The sequence below is a fragment of the Myxocyprinus asiaticus genome, chromosome 47 (genome assembly GCF_019703515.2).
Source record: "Myxocyprinus asiaticus isolate MX2 ecotype Aquarium Trade chromosome 47, UBuf_Myxa_2, whole genome shotgun sequence".
NCBI classification, from domain to species: Eukaryota; Metazoa; Chordata; class Actinopteri; order Cypriniformes; family Catostomidae; genus Myxocyprinus; species Myxocyprinus asiaticus.
The window spans coordinates 15,871,849-15,891,693 of record NC_059390.1 but is presented as its reverse complement, the minus strand read 5'-3'; the positions used below and the strand labels follow the sequence as shown (position 1 = coordinate 15,891,693).

General features: G+C 40.1%; 1 protein-coding gene across 7 annotated transcripts in view; it reads left to right on the top strand.

The window, feature by feature from the left end:
• The window catches only part of LOC127436639 (transcription factor SOX-5-like), a 318,833-nt gene extending 299,541 nt beyond the window's left edge, over positions 1-19,292 (top strand). For all 7 annotated transcript variants that reach the window (XM_051690889.1, XM_051690891.1, XM_051690890.1 and 4 more), the window contains 5 exons: positions 2,149-2,306; positions 6,301-6,403; positions 7,146-7,319; positions 14,508-14,724; positions 15,232-19,292. In XM_051690889.1, the coding sequence (XP_051546849.1) occupies positions 2,149-2,306; positions 6,301-6,403; positions 7,146-7,319; positions 14,508-14,724; positions 15,232-15,529 (950 nt within the window). In that variant the 3' untranslated portion in view covers positions 15,530-19,292. The remainder of the gene's footprint in view (positions 1-2,148; positions 2,307-6,300; positions 6,404-7,145; positions 7,320-14,507; positions 14,725-15,231) is intronic.
• Positions 19,293-19,845: the final 553 nt, after the last annotated feature.

Below are 19,845 nucleotides of genomic sequence, written 5' to 3'. Positions count from 1 at the left end.
CTGAGTATCACAAAGAACTTGTAGTGGGCATGCATCAAACGTGTTCGTATTTTCACGGTCAGAAGAGTATACTCACAAAGGCAACGTGGTCGACCAGGTGCGAGCCGATCCGGAACACGCAAAAACGAAGTATGCCTGGGCTTTAAAGGGATAGTTCACCTAAAAATGACAATTCTGTCATCACTGAGTAAGCTCATGTTCTTCCAAACCTGTATGACTTACTTTTTTCGTGGAACACAAAAGGAGATGTTAGACTTCTCTCTTTGCTCTGAGTGAGCGAGCGTGCCTGCGTGCGTGCGTGTGTGTGTTGAACTGGTCATGCCGTAGGCAGGTTGAGTCAGAGAGGTGACAGTTAAATGGTCAGAGTGTGTTCGGTAATGTTGAGGCAAACGCTGATAGGTTCACCCTGCATCATGCTCAATGTTAATTTGTTACACCCAGAAGCCCAGCAGTGTTTTAGTGTTGGATGGCTTCACTTAAGTCCATCCGTTAAATCAAAAATGCTCTATATCAATGTGCTTTATATCAACACATGCTCATGCTATAGCACAGCAAAACATAATTTTATTAATCAGTATTTTTTCTTATTTATCAGTAAAAAAAAATATCTCAATTTAGAACATCCTTAGAATATTTCAGAGAATATATTTGGCAAATTGTTGTTGTTGTCATTTTTTTTTTCTCTTTGTTTTGTTTTGTTTGAAAACAAGCATAAACCTCACAAAACATATTAGATATATGCTTTAAACAATGAAAAATAAACAAGGTTCAGACTGAGGAAGAAAAATGTCAAGATGAATTCTCAGAAAACAAGTCTTATTATTACAGGTTAAGCAATTTTTTTTTTCAAGTGAATCTATCTTTTTTTATGGATGTTTAGATATTTTATGGGAAAACAAGACAAAATACTGATTCATTCATGATGTTTTGCATTGTAACTCCTTGACAAAAAAAAGTCCATCCGTTAAATAAAAAATGCTCTACAGTTATATCACTTTGCTTTATATCAACACATACACGTGCTAAAGCATTGCAAAAAAAAAAAAATATTAAACAGTGTTTTGTTTTTCAGTAAAAATATCTAAACATACTCAGAACATCCTTAGAATATTTCAGAGAATATATTTGGCTTTTTTATGTTATGTTACTTTTTTTTTTTTTTTTTTTTTTTTTTTTTGCTTTGTTTTGCATTTTGTTATTAGATATATACTTTAAACAAGGAAAAATAAGCAATTTGCAGATGGTTAAGAAAAATTTCAAGATTAATTTTCAGAAAACAAGCCTTTTTATCTTATGCAGTTTTGCTTTTCAAGTAAATTTATCCTGTTTTATTGATGTTTAGATATTTTTATTGGTAAACAAGATAAAATATTGATTAAAGGAATAGTTCACCCAAAAATGAAAATTCGCTCATCATTTAATCACCCTCATGCCACCCCAGATGTGTATGACTTTCCTTCTGCTGAACACAAATGAAGATTTTTAGAAGAATATCTCAGCTCTGTTGGTCCATACAATGCAAGTGGATGGTGATCAGCACTTTAAAGCTCCAAAAAGCACAGACAATCATTGTAAAAGTAATTTATATGACTTCAGTGATTAAATGAATGTCTTCTAAAGCGAAACGATCACTTTGGGGGAAAAACAGATTAATATTTAAGTCCTTTTCACTATAATTGTTTACTTTCGTTAACTCTCCAATGAGCGTGCATGAGCGGACCGAGTACACACAGCCTTAACTGACACAATACAACCAGAAGTGCAGCTCGAAGTAAACAATTATAGTGAAAAGGACTTAAATATTGATTTGTTTCTCACCCAAAGCGATTGTATCGCTTTAGAAGACATTCATTTAACCACTGGAGTTGTATGGATTACTTTTACAATGATTGTCTGTGCTTTTTGAAGCTTTAAAGTGCTGATCACAATCCACTTGCATTGTATGGACCAACAGAGCTGAGATATTCTTCTAAAAATCGTCATTTGTGTTCTGCTAAAGAGAAAGAAAGTCATGCACATCTGTGATGGCATGAGGGTTTTCATTTTTGGGTGAAATATCCCATCAAGAATAATTCATGATTATTTGCAGTGTAACTCCTTTACAAAACCTGTGCACTTTCTCACTTCTCATACCTGTTGTCCATTTAGATCTGCTGTCATCCATCACCTCTGGTGGCTACCTGAACGACCATGAGGCCGTGACCAAAGCATTCCAAGAGGCACGACAGATGAAGGAGCAGCTGAAGAGAGAGCAACAGGTTCTGGATGCCAAGGTGGCGGCAGTCAACAGCCTGACGCTCAACAACGTACGCTCAGAAAATGTTCAATTAAGCCTGATCTTGCATTTTTTTACTCACTCACTCATACATTCTTATTGATTGCCACTCAGTCTGACTTTTTTTCTGTGGAACACAAAAGATGTTAGGCTGAATGACAGCCTTAGTCACCATTTACTTACATTGTATGAAAAAAGATGCAATGAAAGTGAATGGTGACTGAGACATTCAACATTCTACCAAGCATCTCCTTTTGTGTTTCACAGAAGTAAGTTATAAATTGGAAAAACATATGAATAAACAAGTGATGAGAGAATCTTAATTTTTGGCTAAATTATCCCTTTAAACCAAAATCAGCACAGAAAAAAAAAAAAAAATCTGCAAATTCCGTCTGGGCCTGCCCATCACCACCAAATAAGGTGTCAAGATTAAAACGGCAAAAACTTAAAAAGATTAGTTCATTAAAACAGGACTTGTTTATTTTTGCACAAAGTGATTATCCAAAGCTGTCAGTTTTTTTCTTGTGAAGAGTGATGTTGGAGTTGGCTGAGCTCTGAAAGCTCTTTTGTTGTATACGGTGGTCATGTCCGGGAGGCAGGCTAAGGGCAGGCAGGGTGCAGTGAACAGAACGCTAATTCTAACGCCATGGCTGACGCTAATGTGAAGTGACTGGAGAGACTCCTCGGCCGCGCAGCTAAATTGGGCTTGTTTGCTAAACACACTGGAGTCAGCTGCTCCGCACACCAAGCAAAATGCTACAGCACAGGAACGCCTTCGACCACAAATAATAAAACACTCACTCTCTGAGGTATTTGCATACAAATGCTTTAAAATACATAAACAAGCATTAAATAACGGATGCTTTCGCCTCATCCACCTTTAACGTTGTGATTGTGCACATCAGCAAAGGAAGGCGCTTGTACAGTGTAAACACAGGTGTCCTTGTTTCCTCATCATCTTTCACTGTGCACAGATACCTTATTATTTCATAAACCTTCATAAACTCATATCAACAGTGACAATTGTGCAGTATCTGTCATCATTTACTCACACTCATGATGTTCCAAACCCGTTTGACTTTCTGAACAACATGAAAGTGAATAAATGATGACAGAATTTCTATTTTTGTGTAAAAAAATCCCTTTAACAAAGGCATGTTTATGGATTCATTGATCTCCTGCATTCAGTTTAATGCACACACACTCACACGTTCACTGTTTTTTTTTCTCTGCCATGCAGGCTTAGTGGCTGTGCTGATTGCTACTAGGTTAATTAAGGTGCATTAGGAATAATCCACATCTCCCAAGCACTCTATCCTTATTATGATTTCAACAGATCAGCTGCACTTTACCCTGACCACAGCTTTATATACACACACACACACACACACACACACGGTCACCCTCCACACTGCATTTTTTCCTCACATTTAGAGGGGTTATTTTTGATTAAAGCTACACATTTAAATGCTGCAAAAAGGAACAGATTAGTTGCGGTCAATGTGAGGGCAACACACACGTGAAGAGCGACTGTGAAAATGAAAGAATATAATCAGTGATCGGCGCTGTCAGAGAGGATGTGGATGTGTTTTCCACACCTGGTAATGACGGGACAGTTGAGAATATTAAAGGGATAGTTCACCCAAAAATGAAAATTCTGTCATCATTTGCTCACCCTCATGCCATCCCAGATGTGTATGACTTTCTTTCTTCAGCTCTGTAGGGCCATTCATTGCAAGTGAATGGTGATCAGACCTTTGTAGCTCAAAAAATCACATAAAGGAAACAGAAGTAATCAATACGACTCCAGTGGTTAAATCGATATCTTCAGAAGTGATATAATAGGTGTGGGTGAGAAACAGTTTAAAATGTAAGTCCTTTTTCACTCTAAATTTCCACTTTCACTTTTACATCTAAAAGTTACATGTGATGTCTGTTTAGTTTCACTTTCACATCTGAAAATGAAAGTTAAAGTGAAGATTTCGAGTAAAAAAGGGCTTAAATATTGTTCTGTTTCTCACCCACACCTATCATATCTCTTCTGAAGATATGGATTTAAACATTGGAGTCGTATCTGGGATGGCATGGGGGTGAGTTAATAAGAGAATTTTCATTTTTGGGTGAACTATCCCTTTAACTGGCCATGAAACTGTACATTATTTTAAATAAAAAATAAAAAAATGGTCCCTATCAAAGTGGGATTATTAACTGTTTTTGCCATACTTGTAACAAGTAGGGCAGTTAATTAGCAGATTATTGATATATGAAAAAAATACAAAGACACATCATGATTTTGTTACTCGTACAGTATTTTAGTTTTGGTGGCTTAATGCAAAGGATATTCCATATATAGTATACTGTATGTCACCACAAAGAGTTCTGGAGAAAAAAATAAACTTTAGACATCTTAGATGAACATTCTATGGTAAAAGTTGTTAGAAGACACACAAGTCAGCTGATGTTTTCTTTAAAAGACAGCTTTGGTCTTTGATTTGATTTGCTCACATCAGATTATTTGTTCTACGATTCTTTTGAAACAATTTACGTGTTTGCATGCTCAATCATGCACCAATTATGCTTAATGAGCCAACAGCTTGTAAGGTCACAGTTTTCCTTTATCGGGGTAAGGTCATAACCAGCTTATCCAACATGCACATTTTGACATCGAAAGCAGAGAATAATGCAATGATTTCAAGTCTCATGTTAATGAACTTTTCTTGTGTTCTCAGATGTTTTAATAAGATGATTTTTGGTAGTTATCAGCATAGTGGCATGCAAGTAAACACACTGAACGTAATGTTGCAGTTCCTTATGCAGTTACCAGCCTGCTGGTGAATATCTCTGTTTTATGTTCTCACCTGAGCCAATTTTCCTCATATTCGGTGCTTGGTGACTGTAAAATTTGGACCCTAAATGTGTCCATTCTGTGCAACTGACTTGTTCTTCCCCCGTTTGTCTTTTTATCTCTCTAATTCTCTTTGTTACATGACCTCCCCTCCTACGTGACATTAGTCCACCTCAGACAACCCTTCTGATGTTTGTTTTCCTCGTGTTGCCATTATCTCCTGATTTTAGACAATTAATGCCCCTTTCTGTATTAACTTCACTCTGTGAGCTAGAGAAAGTGAATCTGCTCTACCCTTTTAACATCATGTTCTCCATGAACACATGGTAGGGTCAAACCGAGCCTTGTTCCTAAACCCTTTTGTGTGACACAAAGCTAAATGGATTTTGTGAGATGAGCGAGGCCAATTGTGTTTGAGATGAGGACAAGTTTTAGTGTTGATCCAAAGCCAAAGTAGTTTTGGTGTTGTAGTCACATTATCAGACCCGATCATCTTTCTCTCCCTCTTTTCCTTGCTCTCTCCAGGGAGAAATCCTCTCTCCATTACACATTCATTTAAACCCCACTCACTAACTCAGTCTGAACAATTAAATCTCGATGGCTGTGAAATGGTGTAATGCATTTCATTATGGCGTCGCAAAAGGCCTGGGTCACTCTCTAATGGTGAGGACTGTGTTTTAAACATAGCGTTGATTCAGGATGCAGTCTAATTGACTAATTAAGCCCCAGATGCAGCTCCAGGGGGGTGACGGAGGGGTGTGCATGTTTAGAGAGAGCACGGGGGTGTTGTGTTGAAATATGTGGCCTGGCCACATTAGCCATGTAAATGCATACTAAATCTTCTTTTTATTGGGTGTAATAAATACCCAGGAGGCTCTGTGGTCCAGCCCGCTCTCATCTCTAGAGCACTTGCGCTCTCTAATGCATTGACCTTAGGGCTGAGCGAGAGAGAGAGAGAGAGAGAGAGAGAGAGAGAATAAGAATGAGTGTAAATAGATTGCAGGTTGCTTCCACACAGCTTGGAGATGATGGATATACATTAGCTCACTTTTTGCATTTTCACACATTTTCTTTTATGTATCTACTTCCAGGCATTTGATTGGTCAGTTCATTTTGATGAATGTGTATTGATTTGTCGATTATGTATCTAAATGGATTGGTTGTGTATATGTTTTTGTAGGATAAAGCAGCTCTGGAGAGCTTGAGCCAGCAGTTAAAGCAGTCTGAAGAGAGCAAGTTCACTCATGCTATGATGGACTTTGGCATTAGTGGCGATTCTGATGGTAAGATATTCTTTTACTGCATACCATAAAGTACTCTCTCAATTGATGTGATTGTGTAATCCAAAAATCCAGTTTAAAGTCAATATGAAATCAAAATCAACACTACTTACTTCTTAATATACATTCTGGTGTTATTGTGAACTGTTTGTCTGTGCGCATTATTCTAAAGGAAACAAATATTTGTTATCAAAGTCTAATAACTTGCTCTACCTCTGAAACAACCTCCCTTTTCAGCTAACATCACATAGGTCATAGGTTCCATTGGATAATGTTAACAAAAAGACATATAGTTTCAGGAGTCCTCCACAATTGACTGCAAACCTGCATTCAGGTCTACAGTACCTCAATTCTGGGTTGGAATGCATATTTTTTATGATCGATAAAATCAAGGCTACTAATACGTTTTGTCTGAAAGCTCATTATTTTCACTACGTTTATGCCTCCCTTCCACACTAGAATGCCGTTTTCCTCCACAGAAAAGGAAGCATTTCGAAAACACTTTCCATTACTGGATACTTTGGAAATTGATAACATTAGGAAACTGAAACTGAAAATGAAAATGAATTAGTATGGATGTGGCCCAAGTTCCTGATTTGATCAAATCAAGTTCCACCTTTTTTGTCACTCAGAAATACATTACAGTGCTGAAGTAAAATGGGTTGTGAAAGGCATTTCATGTTGACTTGACAGGCATTCTTGACTGCTATGTTTTATTAATGCGTGCATTTCATGTGTAATGCAGGAAGTCCCAGTGTGTCAGACTCACGGATCTTCAGAGAGGCTCGAGGGCGTGGCAGCAGTGAGCCGCACATCAAGAGACCCATGAATGCCTTCATGGTCTGGGCTAAAGATGAGAGAAGGAAAATCCTACAGGCTTTCCCTGACATGCACAACTCTAACATCAGCAAGATCCTTGGTGAGAGACAGAGAGTATTGGATTGCAATAAAAGAGAAACAGTGCTAGTAAATTTACCCAACCACTTCAGGTTTACTAGCTCTTGCTGTGCAGTTTTAGGCCTTTGATAGAAATTTGTCTTCATTCAGCTAAAATTGGCACACACTGGATTGCTTATCCCTAATTGGCTGAGATTTGTGAGTACATTCAAAGTGGGTGGGATTTAGAGACTGGGAAGAGATGCACAGCCTGCCACAGACACAAAGAATCCCATCCGTACTTCCTCCCCAACACAAACACATAGACACTCCCGCACTGCATTGTGTAACCACTGCCTAATGAATCGCTCTAGAGGGTCGACTCCAACAATGATGATATAATTCATTATGCATTAAACCAGTACTCCAGTCTGTCTGACATTTTCTCCAGACCTCTGGGATTGTGTTTGACATTTTAAAGAGCTCCTAAGCTTTTTATAACGCTGGGAAATCTGGTTTTAATAAGGCCCCGCTCTCTCAATTGTTAACAGAAGGAGTTTTCCCTTTCCAGTGCTTCATGTCAGGACCAGTGGTGACAGCTTTTTCCCATTAAACATACAGTAGGACTGTGCAAATTCAACACAGGCTCACACACACATACACATGCATAACGCCCAAAACACCCAAGCTCCTGCTACAGGTTTTGGGGAAATAGACAATAGTGTGTGTTCAGGGTCCAAAATTAACTTTTGCCACACCTGGGTGAATTGAGAAAATTTACCGACCTGAAATATTTCTTAACGGCCATGAAACTGTATTTTGCATACATTTTTTACTAACGCAGGTCATGGTGTCACAGCATCACATATGATAAACTTTGGGTTATGGTTGTAACCTTGGTTCTTTGAGGGAGATGAGAGAGACATCTCACTATGGGACACGCCTCTTGCGTGGTCATCCATGAAGCCCTATGCAATCACGCCTAACAGGCTACTGGCCAGTGCACCAGGGAAGCCCCTCCCCCTCCCTATATAATCAGTAGCACTGGCCCAAAATGGCATACGTTACAGCTCTTCCAAGCGGATGAATAATGGGCCCTCTGGTGACATGTCTTACTCATCTCTCTCAGAGACCCGAGGTTACAACCGAAAGTTCTCTTTCAGACGACTCGTTCGACATCTCACTATGGGATATAGTTAACAGCCATTTATTCAGTCATCAGAACAGGCCTACCATCAGGGCACCTGGACTAATTAGGGTCTATCTATCCTTTTTTTGTTTTTTTTAAGACTGTGCCTCCAGCACTGCCTGTGTTAAAGCGGATCTTGTGAAATTCAGCTCATAGAACCTCACGAATGTGTGCGGGGAAGCCCAATCAGCTGCCGCACAAACATCCTCTATGGAGATTCCTTTGAATAAAGCCCAAGAAGCAGACATTCCCCTTGTAGAATGGGCTCTCAGGCTTCCTGATAACAACTGTCCCTTCACTGAATAAGCCAGCCTAATGGCTTCCACTATCCAGTGAGAGAGTTGTTGTTTCGATAGTGCCTTACCCTTCACCGGATTTGCGAAGCACACAAAGAGAATTTCAGATCATCTAAAGCTCTGCGTCTTCTAAGATATATTTGCAATGCACTCACCGGACATAAGTGATGCAATTTTTCTTCGTTTGAAACTTGAATTTCTGTTTCCATACATGAATAGCCACGTTTAATCACCTTGGGCACAAACACCAGGTTTGGGCATAGAGTGACCTTGGAGAAATTTTATGTGAACCTGATACTTGCAGGGTTAACTGAAAATGAATGCAGTTCACCGACACGCTTCATAGTGGTCAGAGCAAGCTATAAAACTGTCTTATATGAGACAATCTTTATATCTGCTTCCTTATGTGGTTCAAATGGAGCTTCCCCGAATGCTTCTAAAACCAAAGATTAATCCCACGATGGTAACATGGGTTTAACAACCAGCCGAAGATGGCGCACACCTTTCATAAATCTGCATTTGATAGGATGTGGACCTACTGTCTTGTCATTAAACCTTACATGACAAGATGAAATCAGAATCAGAATGAGCTTTATTGCCAAGTATGCTTACACACACAAGGAATTTGTCATGGTGACAGAAGCTTCCAGTGCAAATGCAACTGTATATACATGCATACAAACATATACATTTAAACATACACTGGCAGCCAAAGGTTTGGAATAAAGTACAGATTTTGCTCTTATGGAAAGAAATTGGTACTTTTATTCACCAAAGTGGCATTCAAATGATCACAATGTATAGTCAGGACATTAATAACGTGAAAAATTGCTATTACAATTTGAAAAAAAAAAATCTTCTAAAAACTACTTCAAAGAGTTCTCATCAAAAAATCCTCCACGTGCAGCAATGACAGCTTAAACTAGAGACTCTGATGTACTTATCCTCTTGTTTAGTTGTACATCTGGGCCTTCCACATCTCTTTATGTCCTTGTTAGAGCCAGTTGTCCTTTGTCTTTGAAGACTGTAGTGTACACCTTAGTATGAAATCTTCAGTTTTTTTGGCAATTTCAAGCATTGTATAGCCTTCATTCCTCAAAACAATAATTGACTGACAAGTTTCTAGAGAAAGCTGTGTCTTTTTTGCTATTTCTGACCTAATATTGATCTTAAGACATGCCAGTCTATTGCATACTGTGGCAACTCAAAAACAAACACAAAGACAATGTTAAGCTTCATTTAATGAACCAAATAGCTTTCAACTGTGTTTGATATAATGGATTTTCTCGAACCAAATTAGCAATTTAGCATGATTACTCAAGGATAAGGTGTTGGAGTGATGGCTGCTGGAAATGGGGCCTGTCTAGATTTGATCAAAAATTACTTTTTTCAAATAGTGATGGTGCTGTTTTTTTACATCAGTAATGTCCTGACAATACTTTGTGATCAGTTGAATGCCACTTTGGTGAATTAAAGTACCAATTTCCTTCCAAAACAGCAAAATCTGTACATTATTCCAAACTTTTGGCCACTAGTGTATATAAACTCACCGAAAAAAAAAACGTCCTCTCACTTTCAACTGCTTTTATTTTCAGCAAACTTAACATGTGTAAATATTTGTATGAACATAAAAAGATTCAACAACTAAGACATAAACTGAACAAGTTTCACAGACATGCGACTAACAGAAATGGAGTAATGTGTCCCTGAACAAAGAGGGGGTCAAAATCAAAAGTAACAGTCAGTATCTGGTTTGGCCACCAGCTGCATTAAGTACTGCAGTGCATCTCCTTCTCATGGACTGCACCAGATTTGCCAGTTCTCGCTGTGAGATGTTACCCCACTCTTCCACCAAAGCACTTGCAAGTTCCCAGACATTTCTGGGGGGAATGGCCTTAGCCCTCACCCTCCGATCCAACAGGTCCCAGACGTGCTCAATGGGATTGAGATCCGGGCTCTTCGCTGGCCATAGCAGAACACTGACATTCCTGTCTTGCAGGAAATCACGCACAGAACGAGCAGTAAGGCTGGTGGCATTGTCATGCTGGAGGGTCATGTCAGGATGAGCCTGCTGGAAGGGTACCACATGAGGGAGGAGGATGTCTTCCCTGTAACGCACAGCGTTGAGATTGCCAACAATGACAACAAGCTCAGTTCGATGATGCTGTGACACACCGCCCCAGACCATGACGGACCCTCCACCTCCAAATCGATCCCACTCCAGAGTACAGGCCTCTTTGTAACACTCATTCCTTCGACGATAAAATGCGAGTCCAAACTTCACCCCTGGTGAGACAAAACTCGTCAGTAAAGAGCACTTTTTGCCAGTCCTGTCTGGTCCAGCGAAGGTGGGTTTGTGCCCATAAGCAACGTTGTTGCTGGTGATGTCTGGTAAGGACCTGCCTTACAACAGGCCTACAGGCCCTCAGTCCAGTCTCTCTCAGCCTATTGCGGACTGATGGAGGGATTGTGTGGCAGTTGTTGTTGCCATCCTGTACCTGTCCTGCAGGTGTGATATTCGGATGTACCGATCCTGTGCAGGTGTTGTTACACGTGGTCTGCCACTGCGATGACGATCAGCTGTCCTTCCTGTCTCCCTGTAGCGTTGTCTTAGGTGTCTCACAGTACGGACATTGTAATTTATTGCCCTGGCCAGATCTGCAGTCCTCATACCTCCATGCAGCATGCTTAAGGCACATTCACGCAGATGAGCAAGGACCCTGGGCATCTCTCTTTTGGTGTTTTTCAGAGTCAGTAGAAAGGTCTCTTTAGTGTCCTAAGTTTTTATAACTGTGACCTTAATTGCCTACCGTTTTGGTGCTCAGTGCTTTGTAGCGCCGGCCAGAGGGCAACAGTTTGAAAAGGAAGTGTGCATGTGAATGGGGTTAAGAGTGATTTTACCAGCCCTTTTCCTCACTTTGGATGTGTACAGTTCTAGCAGAGTGGGTAGGGGAGCACCTGTAATCCTCTCAGCAGTCCGAACTATCCTTTGAATTCTTCTGATGTCTGACTTGGTAGCTGAACCAAACCAGACAGTTATAGAAGTGCAAAGGACAGACTCAGTGACTGCTGAGTAGAACTGTATCAGCAGCGCCTGTGGCAGGTTGAACTTCCTCTGCTGGGCCTTTTTCAAAATTGAGTCTATGTGGGTCTCTCACTTCAGGTCCTGTGAGATGGTAGTGCCCAGGAACCTGAATGACTCCACTGCTGCCACAGTGCTGTTCAGAATGGTGAGCGGGGTCAATGTTGGGGTGTTCCTCCTAAAGTCCACTGTCATCTCCACTGTTCACTGTAAATGTGTTCAGCTCTTGGTTGTTTTGACTGCACCAGACAGACAGCTGTTCAACTTCCCTTCTGTATGCAGACTCATCATCATCATGGATGAGGCAGATGACAATAATGTCATCTAAAAAACAGGAGCTTAACAGAGGGGTCCATGGCGGTGCAGTCATTTATGTACAGGGAGAAGAGTAGTGGGGAGAGTACACATCCCTGGGGGGCACCAGTGCTGATTGTATATGTGCTGGAGGTGAATTTCCCCTCTCTCACTAGCTGCTGCCTGTCTGTCAGTAAGCTGGTGATCCACTGACAGATAGAGGCGGGAACAGAGAGCTGGGTTAATTTAGTCCATAGGAGAACAGGGTTGATGGTGTTAAAAGCTGAACTAAAGTCAACAAATAGTATCCTTGCATAAGTCCGTGGCCTGTCTAGGTGTTGAAGTATGTAATGCAGTCCCCATATCGACTGCATCATCCACAGACCTGTTTGCTCGATAGGCAAATTGCAGGGGATCCAGAAAGGGTTCAGTGATGTCCTTCAGGTGGGCCAACACCAGTCTTTCAAATGACTTCATGACCACAGATGTCAGAGCGATGGGTCTGTAGTCATTAACTCCTTTGATCTTGGGTTTCTTTGGGACGGGGATGATTGTGGAGCATTTGAAGCAGCAGGGAACCTCACACTGCTCCAGTGATCTGTTGAAGATCTGTGTGAAGATGGGGGCTAGCTGGTCAGCACAGGATTTTAGACAAGTGGGTGAAGCACTGTCTGGGCCCTGTGCTTTTCTTGTCTTCTGTTTCTGGAAGACCTGGCACACATCCCCTTCACAGATCTTAAGTGCAGGTAGAGTAGCAGGAGAGATGAGGAGCAGGGTTGCAGGAGGTGTAAATGTTTGTGTACTGTGAAGATCAGAGCGGGTGTGAGGTGTGAGACTGGGCTTTAAATCTACAGTAAAACACATTTAGGTCATCAGCCAATTGTTGATTCCCTACAGTGTTGGAGGATGGTGTCTTGTAGTAGGTAAAGTCTTTCAGGCATCTCCACACTGATGCAGAGTCGTTAGCTGAAAACTGTTTTTTCAGCTTTTCAGAATAGCTTCTTTTAGCTGCCAGGTAGACCTTGATAGTAGAGAATGCCTTCCCCTCATCCAGCATCTCTTGAGTAAAAGTGAGTATGTCTGGTACTGAGGAAAGAAATGGCACTATTTGTTTCTCCTGACACCATACCTCGAATCTCATCTTATACAGAGATCTAGTGGATCCCGCTCTAGCACTCTGAATAGTAAAAATCACATTCTGGGGCAGGTTAGACCTCCCACGGGCCAAACCCAGAGATTCCACCTCTGTGGATGTTGATGGAAGATCATCCCTCTCGCTAGAGAGAGGAGATCTCTGCGCTGAGGAAGGCGCCATGGGTCCGAATGTAGCAGCTGAATTATTTCTGCTGTCCATGGCCTCCCTGGCCATAACGGAACAATACAAAGTACCATCCCCCTCTGTGATCTGATTCTGGACAGAATGGGGAGGATAAGACTGACTGGTGGAAAAGCATACAACAGAGTCTCTTGCCAGGGATGCGGCAATGCATCTACCCCTAATGGAGCGTCCTGTTCCTTCATTGAGAAGAACAGCGGACAATGCACATTTTCCCTGGAAGCGAACAGATCTATGGCCACCTGGCCATATCTGTCCCATATCTGCTGTACAGTGTCTGGGTGGAGCCTCCATTCTCCTGGGTGAGGGTTTCCCCTTGACAACAGATCCGCCCCGATATTCAACAGGCCTGGAACATGTGTCGCTCTTAGAGATAGCAGGTGTTTCTAGCTCCATAACAACAATTTTCTTGCCAGGGCATGTAGATTCCTCAAGCGAGTGCCTCCCTGCCTGTTGTATATGCGACTACTGTCGTGTTGTCTGATCTGATCAACACATGATAGCCTCTTCATGTCAATTATATTAGTGACAGCCAGACTATCGTTGTTACAATTCAATTAAAATCACGTATTATGGTGCAGTTCCTAATAAAATTTGCCGTCAGCTGTTATATTTTTTGCCAAAGCCAATTTGGTGAATAAGTGCATTAATTTTGGATCCTGTGTGTGTGTACTAGTGTGTGGATGTATGTGTGTTAACAGGCCTGTGTTAATGAGAAATAAAGGACACAGGTACACCTATTGAGCTCTGATAATTAGTTAGAGTGTGTTAGTGGCCCACTTAACCCACTTTCACCTGGAATCATGACGCATGTCACCAGTGTGTGTGTGAGAGTGCATGTTTTTAAGGGCAGAGAGCACACTCAATTCTGCTCTGTTTGACATCAACCCCTCTCAAAGGTACTCATTAGACCAAACAAAAACCCTCTCTTAGAGCAAAGTGAATAACCTGGCAGTTCAGTTAAAATTAGAATTATGCATGTGCATCTTATGTGAGGTGTGTATTTGTTCTTTAACAGCTCGTTGTTCTTTCAGGTTCTCGCTGGAAGTCTATGACAAACCTGGAAAAGCAGCCATACTATGAAGAACAGGCCCGACTTAGTAAGCAGCACCTAGAAAAATACCCTGACTACAAATACAAACCACGGCCCAAACGCACCTGCCTGGTGGACGGCAAGAAACTGCGCATCGGCGAATACAAGGCCATTATGCGCAACCGCAGACAGGAAATGCGGCAGTATTTCACTGTAGGGTGAGTTTCTTATTGGTTTTTATTTTTTATTATTTTAGAATTTGTCTTAACTCACTGAAAGCAAAAATGCAATGCGACGGCACACAGTCACAGCCAATCAGAACATATTTGATGATTAATATGTGCTTATGTGGAGCAGGACCCTTGCTAAAGGGTAAAACCCTTGCTAAAGATAAAACAGAATATTAGGCCTTGTTAGTCACCATTTTCTGTCACTGATTGGATTAAAGAGCAGCATCGACTTTCTTCAAATTCTCCTCTTGTGTCACAAAATAAAGAAAATCATACAGGTTTGGAATAACATGAGGATGAATAAATGTTGACAGAATAAAATTTTTTGAGTGAACTTACCCTTTAGCGAGGGTTTTATTCAAGTAAGGTGAATGTAAGTCAAAGTGATGAGCGATCCATTAATGCCTGTTTATAAAGTTTACACATTAAGGTAACAACAAGCTGACTAGTTTTACCCACACCATACTAACAGATTGTGTATTTGTTATACTATAGGCAGCAGACCCAGTTGCCCTTGTCCTCAGCGGGTGTTGTGTACCCAAACACGCTCTCAATGGCAGGAATGCCATCTCCACAGATTCCCTCTGAGCACTCAAGCATGTCCAGTAGCCCTGAACCAGCCCCGCCCACCAGCCAGCACTCATACCTCAGTGCCCACAAAGGGGAGGGGCCTCGAGTGAAGGAGGAGGATCTCCGAATGGATGGCGGCAACGGCGACGCATACGATGACTTTGACTACGAAGACGACGACGCCGACTATGGCAGTGACAGCGAGAACCACATCGCTCAGTAAACCTGCCAGTCACAGCCATCTCACCAATTAACATGCATCTTACACAACAAAACTTTGTTCCGTCCCCATACACCATCCAATCATGACTCCTCCAGAGCCAAGTCCCTCCCTCGGGAGTCTCGATAATGCAGCAAAGCACAGGACCTGTCAATCAAAATGACTGTTACATGAAAAAGAGGGTCTTGTAGAGGAAGTGCAAAACCTGGCATTTGACTCCTTCTGAGCAAACATACTATGGCAAGTTCGTATTGAATCACGAGTAAGCTACGACAACAGGAAAAACTGCGACAAGTTTGTCATTGAGACATTTATTACTAAAATGAAAAACACGGACCTGTCAGTTGACCTATCATAGACACTTTAAAATGGTGGACCTGTTTGTTTCTAAAGAGACACTTTTAAAACGGCTTTTTTTCTTGGTTCTATAATATTCTCACTCAGGTACACAGTGCCAACAAGTGGCTTGTGAATGTGATTTTGTTGTTTTTGTGCTACAGTTTTAGTAGAGAAAAAAATACATTTATTTTCCTCTTCACCGTAAAAGCACCTGACAGGAGTCACGACAAGCATTTCCTACTTGCTGAATCTTTCTATCACCCTCATGCCCATGTCTTTACAGTCAATGATGTCTTTTCTTTTGGACGAAAGGATGGAAGGGAGGACTCAAGTCCCTTCACTCAGGAGTCTGAACAAATGCTGGATGACAGACAATCCCTCCTTCCTCACATCTTTTCCTCTTGACACACTTTTACTTTTTCCTCTTATCTGTGTCTCTGGACATCGACGTGTCTCTCTCTCAGGTGTGGAGACAAACTTTATGAGATAGCACAAACTTTGTGTTTGGTGAACAGCTGACATGGCAATGGTTGTCGTGGAGAGTGAGGTCTCGAGCTGAATCATTGTGTGCTTGCACATTTCGTTATGTTTGTAATTCCTTACGTGTGTGTGGATGAATGCGCCTTTCATAGATTTTAAGTTTATGTTTATTACATGTAGACGGTTGATGTGCTGGTCATATGAACATTTAAAAACATTCAATATACAGTATACAGTATGTAATACAGCAGACAGAGACATGCGAAAGTAAACCAAACATTTAATATTGACTCTGCATTAGTGCAGAGCAACACACAAAATGAGGTAGATCGGACATGTGCCATCCTTCATTCCTTTGTTCCTTCCTTCCTTCCTACATTCCATCCTTCCTTCCTTCCTATTTCCTTCCTACTTCCTTCTTTTCTTCCTCCTCCCTTCCTTTCTTGCTTACACCTTTCCTTCTTTGCTTCATCATACTTTCCTTCCTTGCTTCTTACTTCCTTCTTTCATAATTCTTTTCTTTTTGACTTTCTTTCTTTTTTTTCTTTCTTTCTTTTTTCTTTTTTCTGAAGAGCCTGTGCTTGAATGGCATATTGAAGGAGGAGAAAAAGAGTTTCAGAGTCGTGCCAGCAGTGATTTGCTCCCTGTGTGGCTTACACTGACCCACTCCATCTTATGCACCTGTGTGGCTGCTGTTGGCACAGCAGTGGCATTTGATTGACGGCTGCCCTAACTGTAACTACATTGCCAGCCTCTCACTGGCCTGGTGTGGGCATGAGCGGGCAGCTGGATGGGAGAGAAACACAAGCTGTTTAGTGAACATCAGCCAGATACATCTCTCACTGTCTGCTCTCCTATACTTCTACACTGAAAAAAAATAAATTAAAAAAAATCTTAATCGGTATGTTTTTCTTGTTTTCCAGTAAAAATTTGTGAAATAAAAGTGTTTTATTGTGTAAGACTTGTTTTCAGAGAATATATCTTGATTATTATCTTACACAATTTTTCTTCTCGAATACATTTTGCTTTTATTATGGATGTTTAGATATTTTTACTGGAAAACAAAAATGATTAATATGATTCTTTTGCACTTAAAAGCCCTACACAGCACAGCACAAATCAAATTATATATTCAGATTGCATACATTTAATAAAATATATACAAATTATGAAAACTTATCAATATGAATCTGCAGTTCAGCTTCTCTGGCCTACTTAAGATTTTTTTTAAAATGTGGCGATTGTCCCTTGATCTTGAAGGTACTCTGACGCCTGCAGTGCTAGCGACATAATTTACACCCTAACACTCACTCTTACCAAACGCATTTTGCGTGAATGGCTTTGTCTATTTGTTTTGGTTCGATCAGATCCAGCTCCGTCCGTAACAGTAGTTTGTATTTGTGTTTTGACTCCATGTCAGCGTCACTCTGCTGTCGAGGTTGAGAGGAGCCGTTTCAGACTCTGCATGTCAATGTTTTAGTTTGTATTTGCAAATACTGTATTTTATTTTCATTAAACATCCTCTAGTGTAATAATATTATTAACATTAATTATAAGAATAGGCAGCATTTCCTAAGTTTAGTAAGTTATGTACAGTATAATTTATTATTTTCTCCAGTTGGACATTTGTTTTTTTTTATGATCGTATGGAAACTGCGCTTGATAAAGCATTATATTTAGCTGGGTAGTTATTTAGATCTCAATATGTTTTTTTTGTTTTTTTTTCTGTTTTGTTTTTTATTAATCCTGTTTTGACGCTGGTATATCTCTGAGAAAGTGGTCACGGTGAACTGCTGACATGAAGGAAAAGAGACTCTTCTCTTTTTTATCATTTTCTTTTCTCGTCCGTGCATCATTCATGAACTCCAAACACATTTCTTAAAGCACTAGGACTCTGGATACTCAGAGAAAAACATAAGAAGAACATGATATTTTTATTTGTAATGGTTTATGTATAATGTGAAGTTTAGGTTCCTATCTGTTGACATCTCTTTTTCTTTTTACTAAAGATAAAGAAAATTATATTATACCCCTGTTGATATTGAACAGAATGAGCGTGGATTTGTTTACTGAGGTTTGTCATCCTCTTACGATTCATTGGAACATCATTGGTTTGGACTAATGCATTTGTATACCTACTGTGTTTTAAAGTACAGTTCAGATCAGGGTTACAATACAGAGCATCTAACTCTTGAATCTAAACACAGAACCTTTCTGAATTAGTAGTCAGATTGTCTGATTCAAGTGCAGCTCCAGTGAATGGCCATATTTCTATCTGTTAGACTCCAGAATTGTTTTAGCTCCACGCTATGTCTCCCTCTGTCAATCAAACACAGAGTGGTGATGTTACAATCACAAAATAGCAGCCATCTGGTGTGACCATGTTTTCTCATGTAGAAATTCCCACAATCCTATTAATCGGACACATATGCTAGAGGAAGGACTGGCTGGTTTAACATACAGGGTCACATTGTGTCAATTATCTGTCGACACGGTAACATCATGGTCTTTATATACACATAAATATGAGATGAATTTGAAGATTGTGACAATGATGATTACCTGTATTATGAACAACAATAGATAAGACAATCAAAGTCATGTGTGGAGCTCAAAACAATGTTAAAAAACAACGACAAACAAAAAGTACTTAGATACTTATCTTACCATCTCAACTTGAAAATCGAGAAAGATAATTATGTAAATATAGCATAGAGTTATAGATTTATATTTTGTTCATAACACAGTGTAATATAAGTTGTATATTTCTTTCTCTCTTTTATTGATGTTATTCATGCCACAATAAAATCAAGAGTTACTGAACTCTTATGGAAAAAAAGAAAAAAAAGCAAGCCGTGGGTTACCACCATCTGTTCTAAGTTGACGTTTTTCAGTATTACTGCCAGTCAAGGCTCAAATAAAAACAGCAACGTGTTCTGTATCTCTACTGTGTGTCTGTGACTCCTTTTTCTGTCCTTACGCAACTCACAAACTCAATAATTCCAGTGTACCACTGAATAGTGTTTGATCCCAACTCAGAGATGCAACTCCAGACAGACATGGTTCCCACTCGCTTCCAGAAACCAACCTGGAAATATAAGGGGGAAAAAAGTCATGGAATGATCATTTATATAGAGAATGTATTTTTATTTAATTTTTATTTTTTAAATCAAGTTTTGGGCTGCAAGTATTAAGAGCTAAAAACTTTTTCCTAAGTAGTTTTCCTCTAGAAAGCAAAATTTCTTGGCCACATTCAAATTTCAGTTTTTCTTGTTGGAGACATTCGCATGTAATTTTAAGTATAATCATTTAAATATATTAATTTTGAGGGTTGGTGTCTGGCCAAAATGTTTGTTTCAGTTATCTTGATAAAATTATTTTCAAAAGTCCTGATCCAGTAACCACAAACAACTGAATAAATCTTGAAATATCATTGCACAAACAGTGTGGGAGCCCTGCTAAAAGTACCACAATGCAATCTTACTGTCTCTACCCTTATT